This window comes from Loa loa (genome assembly GCF_000183805.2).
Source record: "Loa loa unplaced genomic scaffold supercont3.294, whole genome shotgun sequence".
In the NCBI taxonomy this organism is placed as follows: Eukaryota; Metazoa; Nematoda; class Chromadorea; order Rhabditida; family Onchocercidae; genus Loa; species Loa loa.
The window spans coordinates 46,364-56,220 of NW_018108474.1; the positions used below are offsets into that span (position 1 = coordinate 46,364).

The following is a 9,857-nucleotide window of genomic DNA, read 5'->3' on the forward strand; positions in this document are numbered from 1 at the left end:
CGTATTTGTTTTTTTTTTTTTTTTTTTTTTTTTGTTTAAAAAATAACACTGAATTTCGTTCCTGTTTATCACAATAAAAATTCTTTGAAAATTTCTCCTTCGATGAAATTATCATTATCATTACTATTAGCATTCCAATTAAAATGATAAAAGTGATAAATACAATCAAATGTTAGCAAAAATCAATAATATTTCTTTATTCCACTAAAATTTTATCAATTTTATTGTTAATAATAAGAAAGAAATTGATAACAGATACAATGGAATAATGCATAATTGTTGTAAATAAAATTACAAATAAATTTGAAATGAAATAATTTTGCATTAAATCATTTAAATTAATTAAAAATTTGATAAAAAAGAATTGATAAAACAAGAAAGAAAAGAGAGAGAGAGAGAGAGAAGAAAAAAAAAAGGAAATTGTTATTATCAGAAATGATTAAATAAAAAATTGTTTTCTTACAATTTCTTTCCCATTTCTTTAATCATTTCACCTGAAAATTTGATTTGCTAGATTGGAATATTCTCTTTAATTTATTATCAATCATTCTATATCTGCTTTAAAATCAATTCATATCTATTCGTTATCATGAAATGAGAAAGATATGAAGAAAAAAAAAAAAATTGAGCTAAAATATAAACTTGATGTGATTACTCGTACTTTTTTTTTTTTCATTCCTTTTTAAACTGATAACTGATAATTGATAACTGATCAAATGAAATTTTTAAGATTAATGGATGATTTGATGGATAACTTTTTGAAACATTTGCACTCAATGAAAGATTTTCATACTTGGCTCATTTAGAGTTATCGTTCCACTTTTTCATTCATTGTTATTAAAAGTTTAATTAAATTTAATTTAAATAATTTACCGCTTTCACCAAGTATTTCACCAGCTTTTCCAACCAATTCAGCTGCCGCTTCTTTCGCACTATGACAACCTTCCTTAAATTTTTTGTCACCTTTCATCTGAAATGAAAGTAAGAAAGGATCGGAGGTGTAAAAATATTTAACAAATTGAAAAGAAATCGAATTTGCCGAATGCTTCATTTAAAATCTAAAAAAGAAAAGAAACTACAATTTCAAAATTTTCAAATGAAATTATTAGCCGTAAAAACAAATGCTAATATATTATTGGAATCATTTTATCATTTCACATATCGGTTTTGAATAACAATTTGTCAATCTCTCAAATGAAATATTCGATGAAAAATTGACAATTTGAATTGATAGTATTGAATTCTTTAATGAATCATTTAATTGTGTAGCAGTTTTATTAATTTCAATTTAATTACAAAGTCATACTTATTTGAAATCTAAAGATTATATTTTTAATGAAAAAAATTTTTCATTCTGATCTTAAAAATCCTTTTTTTTTCATTTCAAACTTTTAATCAATGATATCACAATTTGTTTTATATTGATTCTTTCATTTGGTTTATTATTACAAATACTTTTCTAATTGATCAGGCAACTATTTTAATTTAATTAGCAAATTAATCAATTCCAGTTAAATTAGCTGAATCAATAATATATGCATATTCATTTACTTATCTATTATTAAAATTAAATTAACAAATATACATTCAAAATAGAAATGTATCAATTCATTTCAATCATATTTTTTAGAATTAAAAAAAAAAAAAAATCATATCAACAAACCCGATGATATGCATTATTTGTTGTTTTCTTAATCTTATCTACAGTATCTGATGTCAAATTTTTCGCCTTCTTAAACATTTTGTTCTGAAAAAAGAAACAAAATCAATTTTCATCTTAATTCAAAATTAATTTTCATCTTCAAAATTAATTTTCATCTTCTACAAATTGCAAATTTCTTCATTATTCAAAACTTTCATAGTATTACAAAAAATAATTTAAACCATTTTGAAAAGAATTAAATTACTTAATTCTGATAATTTGACAAACTAATTGCAATTATCACCTATCTTTAACTCCAATTATTACCTATATTATTTACAAAAAAAAAAGAGTTAATTTAAAATATTACCAGGGTTATGGTTATGGCTACTTTCAGTATCCGTGTGTCACGTGTTTTACGTGTTTCACGTACATTGCAAGGAATGAGAATAATCTTTTAATAAATTTCATTCTTTCATCTTGTATCATTCGAATAATTTTTCGTTTTTTTCTTTTATTTTTTGTTCATAACTAATTTTTCCTAATTATTCCGCTTAATTTTCTAAATATGAAAAAAAAAAAAAGAAAAAGAAGAGAAAGTAAACCTACAATATGGTGTTGGGTTGTCACGATGTTAATGATGCCAATACTGATTGATACGAGCAATTAATTAATTAATTAATTGACACGATTACCGGATTCCATTTTCATCAAAAAATTTTGTAAACAATGTCTTTTTATTACTTTATTTTATTTTGTAATTTTTTTTTTTTTTGCTCAACTTGTTTTCAACCTTTTCATTTAAAAATTATTGACATGACAAGAATGCTTAATCGTATGATTGGTAATGTGGCAAAGAGATAAACAAATATTTCATCATATACTGATAGAAATTCCATAAACAAATTTACCATTAAATCTGATATTTGTCTAAGTTGATATTTTTAATTGATCATTTAATTACTTCATTCCATTACTCGATAACTGATATTTGTCTGGTTTAAATTCTTTAATTAATATTTGTCGTAATTTTAGCATTAATATGTAACCATATAAATAATTTGTCATTACAATTAATTGTTTACGAATAATTATCTGATCTGATATTTGTCTAAATGGAAAATTTTTAATTGATCGCTTAATTACTTCATTTGATTACACCCATCCATTGATCGATAATTGATATTTAATTTAAATTCTTTAATTTGAATTCTTTAGTTTAAATTCTTTGATTAATATTTACCTTAATTTAATATATTTAATTAATAATAGCTTAATAGAAAAACAGTGGGTTTAATTAATAAAACAATAAACTTAAATTAATATATGTCTTAATTTAATTATTAATCATTTGATAGAAGCAAATGTGAACAATTTTTTAACGAAGTAATTTCTTTTTTTTTTTTTTTTTTTACTTTACTACAAAATTACATCACTTTTTTTAGAGTCTTAGAAAAAAAAAATAAAAAAAGTTTATTATTACAAGATTGATAGGTTGTATAAAGTAATGCAAGCTATTTATTGTCCTCTAATATCAAAAGTAATATTTTTTGATTGGTGTACTTAACATTTTAAGCCTTAATGTAAAAGTAATCACTAACGGAACACCATTGGTCTATGCCGGAACTTATATTTCACATTTAACAGAAAGTATTTTGGTTCAATTCCGGAAAAATACTTTTGCACTCAATATGAAACATCATTGACGAGAAATATTGCCCTATTCCGGAACTATTTTTGTGAGCATATACTTATACTGCTATGTAATTTAAAATTTTTTTTTTTTTTTGAATTGCAATTATTTTTTTACATTTTTTTTTTCGAACAAATTTTTTTAAAGTTTTTTTTTCCTTTTTTTTCCTTTTTTTTCCTTTTTTTTTTTTTTGTTTTTTAATTATTTTATTTCCTGAAAATTAACAATATTTGTTTACTATTACCATTTATAACATTGATATTATATGAATTTTATGAATACGAATGAAATTTAATGGAATATTATTAGTAATAAAATTAATTTTAAATTAAAGTTAATTGAAGTAAAAATTGAAATAAACAAACAAGCTGCTATAGATTAGCATGAATATTTTTTTTTGCTTTTCACGTTTTTTTTTTTTTTTGCTAAAATAATTTACAAAAAACTAAAATAATTTACAAAAAAAAACATAAAAAATACTTCTCATAAATTTAAATTCAAATATTCATGCCAATTTCTTTTTTTTTCCTTTCTGGTATGATTATTCAAATTTGGCATATTATTTCTATCTGTCTGATGGCTGATATGATAATACTACCATATTAATCGAAATCATTTAACTAATATGATAAATGGTACCGTATCCTATTGATAGTATTTTAAAATAAATTTTTTAACTTTCATTTTTTTTCGTTCCCTTCTTTTTTTTGTAACCATAAAATGTTTCTTTTCATTTAATTTGCTATTTTTATTACTTCCATTTTTTTTTTTTTGGTATTTCTTTTTTTGTTTCAATTTTTATTGCATTCATATAATTGTGTTGCGATTAATCTTATCAATAATCAGTTAAGATTAATCTTATCAATAATCAGTTAAGATTAATCTTATTAATTATTAGTTAAGATTAGTCTTATCAATTATTAGCTACAAGGCTTTCCTTCAATATTTCTTTTTCCTTTTTATTGTGTATTTAAAAATTATTATTAACCAAACAAATTGATAGAGAACCAAAAAGGATTCAAGCGATGAACATTTCCGCCAAAATATTTTTCTTAACTTTATCTTATTCGTCATCAAATATCAATTGGTTCATTAAGTCAATTTAATTAATGAATCAGTATTAAATGGAATTAATGGAATAAAATAAAGAAAATTAGCATTAATAGAATTAGCATTCTAATTATTGCTAATTTTGTTAGCACCAAAAATGCTATTTTAGTAAAATGATTAGTTTATAAGATTGCAAAAACGAATAAATTACTGTAAGCTATGGTATTTTGCTAATAAATGATTATTATGTACGAAAAGTACTTTTGAAACTTTACATTGTTGTGAAATTTATTAAATCTTAAATCTATTTAAAATGATTGATAACTTGATAACTGATAATTTATTAAATCTTAAATTTTTTTTTTGAAATGATTGATAACTTCATTTCTGCTTATTTTTACAAATGTTCATAATAAGCCATTGATATGTTTTTTATTTTCTTTTTTTTTGGTCAGTTATGATAACCTATAAATTTATGAGATTTATGATAAATATCGATTAATTGTAATTAATTAAGTTCTTTAATTTAAATCCAACATTAATGCATTTAAATTCATTGCATAATGGAATATAAATATTTATTGCGAAATTGTGATAATATCATATCAATTGATATGATTATAAATAATGTTGAAAGATTAAAACAAGCAATGAAATTTCTAATGTAATGTATAAACGAATGCTGAATTTGACGTCCAAATGACGTAACAGATAACGGAACGGAAATGCATTCCGGAATGATTGTATAACAGATGAAACGAAATCGACAAACATATTATAGAAGATGGTTGCAAAAAGTGGAATGACCAATGGATCATATGTATTTTCTAATTAATCAAACTAATAATATTAAGCTAATTACTTCAATGAATTGTCGTATGCATTTGAAATGTGGAAATAAAAATTTTAATGAATTGAATAGTTTTATCGGTGATATCATTATCAGATGGATTAGAAATAAACAATAACTTTTATAGTTGCAGGTGTTTCATTTTGTTTCAGCCAAATAGTTTGATGAAATTTAGCCAAGTCATATCAAATACATAATTGTCGCATATGTCACATGTTTAAAAACAACTTCTCACAAATCTCTCATAATTTTGATGTGTTATTTAAAAGAAGCGGCTATTCTGTAATTATAATGATATGGTTGAGCATTTAGCACTAATTAAACACTCCCCTAATTTGTGCTATTCTAACTAAGAAATCAATTAATAGAGATTTTAACTTTCGATCTAAAATGAATAATTTAATGAGGGATATAAATAATCATTTCTTGTCATAGCAATTAATGTGTCATGCAAAATAAATAGTGAAGAAAATTTGTGATAAAAAATTTCCTTCTTGATTTTTACAGTCTTTAAATTAAAAATAAATTCCAATTTTAAAAAATAGAATTTAACTTTTTCATTAAAATGACAATAAATGGGAAGTGTAATTATAATCCATCAGATTATAATGATCCCAGAAATTCCGATATATTTTTAACTTAAGGAAATGATTCAAAAAATAAATAAATAAAAAATTCGTGGTGAAAAATTTTTGTTCGTGGTTTTTTGCAGTCATTAAATTAGGAATATATTCTAATTTATATTAAACAAATATATATTTTCCAATATATATATATATATATAAATTTGTGAAAAACTTTGTAAATGTCTCAATTGGTAGTTTGTAAAGGTAATTAAAACAAAAATAATGAAAAAACGAAAACCAAAAATCATTTGCAGTTGTTTCGAATATTTATTAATGCTTGAAATTAAATTTATTTATTTATTTTTTTTGTAAAGAAAAATTGAACGACATTTTGCTATTTTTAACGATCGTATTAAATTAAAAAAAAAATGTAAGGATAAAGAATTTCATTCGTTGTAGAATTTATTAACGAAAAATAATTTTACTTTAATTTGACATATACAAATTTAATTTCATTTCAATGTTCTTTAATTGAAAATGGTTTTCTCTTAAAAAAGAAATTGAATTTTCGGAAAAAACTTTCATGTGTATTAATTAAAGAATTAGATAAAAATTGAAAATAGAAATTAGGAAATTAAAAAATAGAAATTAGAAATTAAAAAATTTCTTAAATTTCTCAACGACAACAATTCTATTCTACTTATACTTTGAAATCTATGGAAAGCGATTCTTTTTTTTTTTTTACTTTCCTTTTCATCGCTATTTGCAAAATTAAATGAAAAAATGTTGCCATTGTTATATTGTTGAAGAATAATGACAACAAATTACAAAGTATGATTGACTTTGCATAATCTTACCATAGGTAGATATGGCTAATTGTTTACTTATAATTAATTAATTTATATCCCAGTATGTATTATCAAATTAATTATTTAAATTCAAATTTTACTACTATTACAAAAAAAAAAACATATGTCATCATATTTCTTCACTAATCACTTGATATCTTTTTAACTTCAACCTTTTCAAGAAAAGATTAAAAAAGTTAAACAGTAAATGATTTAAGTTCCTTAATTAATTATTCAGTGTTCATTTTATTCGATCACAATTATCACATTATGGGATCGATATTTAATGATAACAAATAATTCGAGAGTGATAATAACATTCTGAGCTGTCATTTTTGTTTTCCCTGATAACATTAATCTTCAAACTTCGGATCAAATTTTTTCTTTTTGTAAAAATAATTATAGAAAAAAAACTTTTTGGTGACAAAAGTCCTCTCATCATTGTTATCAATAAAATTATATCCTTGATAACATGGAAAAAGTTGATTATTATCGATTGATTTAAGAATTTATTATCAATATTATTACGATTTATAAAATTCATTCCTGAATTTTTTTTTCAAATTTGTAACGTAAAATTAAATTTTATCGCTATTTATAAACAATATTCCTAAATTGCAATGAAATAATTCAAACGAGGAATGCTAATATGTTTTCATTATGAAAATATTAGAATTTTAAATTTCAATTAAGAAATATTTGTCATTTTCCATGACAACGGCTTTGAAGTGTTTCTGGCTCAACTAGGCTTATAGCCAAGATGCTTGTGTTCTAATAAGTGTAAGCAAAAAAAAAAGAACTATCAAATTTTTCGTCTTAACAACAATTCACTGGCTAATGATACTTTTCGTATCCCTTATTTGTTTATTTATTTATTTGTCTATTTGTTTGTTTGTTTATTTGTTTATTTGTTTGTCTGTTTGCTTTTAATTCCTATTCTGAGAAGTAACCTATTAATGGAAATGTATTTTACCTGCACGAACAATTGTATGATGTTGTTCACTCTCCTAAACTATGAATTTGATAATAAAGGAATAAAATTATTTCATAAAATATATCGCATTTAAGATTTCACATCAAATATATGAACTTAAAGATTGAATTAATTAAAATACAGGAAATTAATTTCATCTGCTCTATTATTGTTGCCGCTTTAATCAGAACAAAAGGAAAAATATCAGACAAAATTACTAATTAATCGAAATTGCTCATATTGATTACTTTTCCTATTCTATGATTGATTAACAGATAAAAGTGTATAATTGCAATAAATTAAAATTTAATAAATAAAGTTCAAAAATTGTACAATTTCAACTTTTGTTTTAAATTTTAATAATATTTTACTTTGCAAAGAAAAAAAAAGAAACATTAATGTAAATTGAATATTTATTTGTTAATAATGTCACAAACTTTTTTTTCAACTTAAAAAAAAAACTTTGCATTCAGTCAATCAATAAATCATTTTTAAACTCAGAAGATGCAAATTACCTGGATTACACCAAATATTATCATTCTAGTTGCAATAACCTGGAAAATGGATGATAAATATCGGAAATGAATGCAAGCATCGAAAAAATTAATGTAAAATTCGTATTCAAAAATTAAAATTGAATTAAAATTTGCAAAATAGAATTTAAAATTTCATTTTTTTCCACTTATTTATTTCAAATTTTGTTAATTTCTTTTTTTTCCATTGGTCTATTCAATACATTTAATGCGTAATTTATTTCGTTTTTTTTTTTTTTCTTGAAAGCAATTAAGGTAATTGAAAGGGAACATGAAGTAAGAGGAAGGAATGGATGTTTAAATTGATCAAGTTAACCGATAGAAGAAACATTTATTGCTAGTCATAGCCTAGTCAATTCAGGCTCTAGAGATGAAAGATATGTTGGCAAAGGTATATATTAGCCTAGTCATATTGAATGTTCCCCATAATATGGTTGCTATAGTCACCGGTATCTGAAACTGGTAAGCTTCACAGATTATGTGCAACCCCTTTTGTGCCTTTTGTGCCTATATATATATATATGTATCGGACATATGCGCAAATGTGTATATAAGCGCAAATATGTATATAACATATATTAGTTAATATTTCCTATAGGAATGTTTTTATTCCGGAATTGTTATATATTCCGGAAATAATTGTAATTGGTTATTGTAAATTGAATTTTTTATCATTGTATGGTATATATTTCTTAATATAGAGGTAATTTTTTTCTTTTTTTAATAAAATCTTCCAAATATATATCTATTCATTTTTCAATTTTACTTTTTTTTTCCGGTTATCCTTTCTTTCATTTCCTAATTTTTTTTTTTCCTTTTCAGATTAGAAAAAAAAAAAAAACAAATGATTGAGTTGATATTCATTTAAAAAAAGAAAAACAAGAAAATAAAATAAAAAAGATGTTATTAATAAATCTAATGAAATTTTAATGATTATTCATTAATTAATTGAATTTGACATTTGTAATGTAAAAAATATTGTATCAAATTTGAAAAGAAAAAAGTTCTGATACATAATGAAGTATCTTGATTTATTACTAAAAAAAAAGAATTGAAAAACTAAATTATTAAAATTTGTTATAAAATTAGAAATTAATTAACTTTATGTCATTTTTACTAATTGATTTTACAATTATAAATTTGCCAAACTAATTATTAAAATAATAAACAATTGAACGAATGATGTTAGCAATCTTTTGAAATAATACTGTTATAAATTAGAGGGAGAGAAGGATAAGGAGAGAGAGAGAGAGAGAGAGAGTGATCAAATTGTGATTATTATTTGTACAACAAAGTAACACATACATACTCTTTGAGTTTTTTAGTATTTTTTTTTTAACAAATATTTTAATATCGTTTTTATTAGCATATTTTATTTCATTTCAGGTTGGTTAAAATATTTGCTAACAATTTTAGCAAGTAGTAATCTGATTCAATGATACAAAATCATCAATATTCATTCATTCCATCATCATCATCATCATCATCATCATCACCATCATCATCATCATCAAATTGAACAATGGTACTTCATCATTTAAATATTCAATAAAAAGTTATTGGAAAAATGTTCGCATAGCTATCTTCATCATCGTCGTTGCCATTGTCAACAACACTATTGTTGATCATTATTATCCATCGTCATCATTATTATTGTCATTGTCAACAACATTACTGTTGATCATTGTCATCCTTCCTATTG

The 9,857-nt window shown here is 22.5% G+C and overlaps 1 protein-coding gene across 1 annotated transcript; it reads right to left on the reverse strand.

The window, feature by feature from the left end:
* Positions 1-403: 403 nt before the first annotated feature.
* LOAG_09713 (hypothetical protein) lies at positions 404-2,364 on the reverse strand. The gene is made up of 4 exons (XM_020448000.1): positions 2,252-2,364; positions 1,664-1,747; positions 874-970; positions 404-494 (listed from the first exon to the last, which is right to left on the reverse strand). The coding sequence occupies exons 2-4, from the start codon at positions 1,739-1,741 to the stop codon at positions 460-462; spliced, it is 210 nt and encodes a 69-aa protein (XP_020301820.1). The 5' UTR covers positions 1,742-1,747; positions 2,252-2,364; the 3' UTR covers positions 404-459.
* Between the last annotated feature and the right edge of the window lie 7,493 nt (positions 2,365-9,857).

Excerpts from the sequence above, each read along its gene's own strand:
- LOAG_09713 (XM_020448000.1), bottom strand. The coding sequence starts at position 1,741 with ATGTTTAAGAAGGCGAAAAATTTGACATCAGATACTGTAGATAAGATT. Across the intron at positions 971-1,663 it reads CAAATAATGCATATCATCGG|ATGAAAGGTGACAAAAAATT; the intron begins GTTTGTTGATAT and ends CTTTCATTTCAG. Across the intron at positions 495-873 it reads TGAAATACTTGGTGAAAGCG|GTGAAATGATTAAAGAAATG; the intron begins GTAAATTATTTA and ends TCAAATTTTCAG.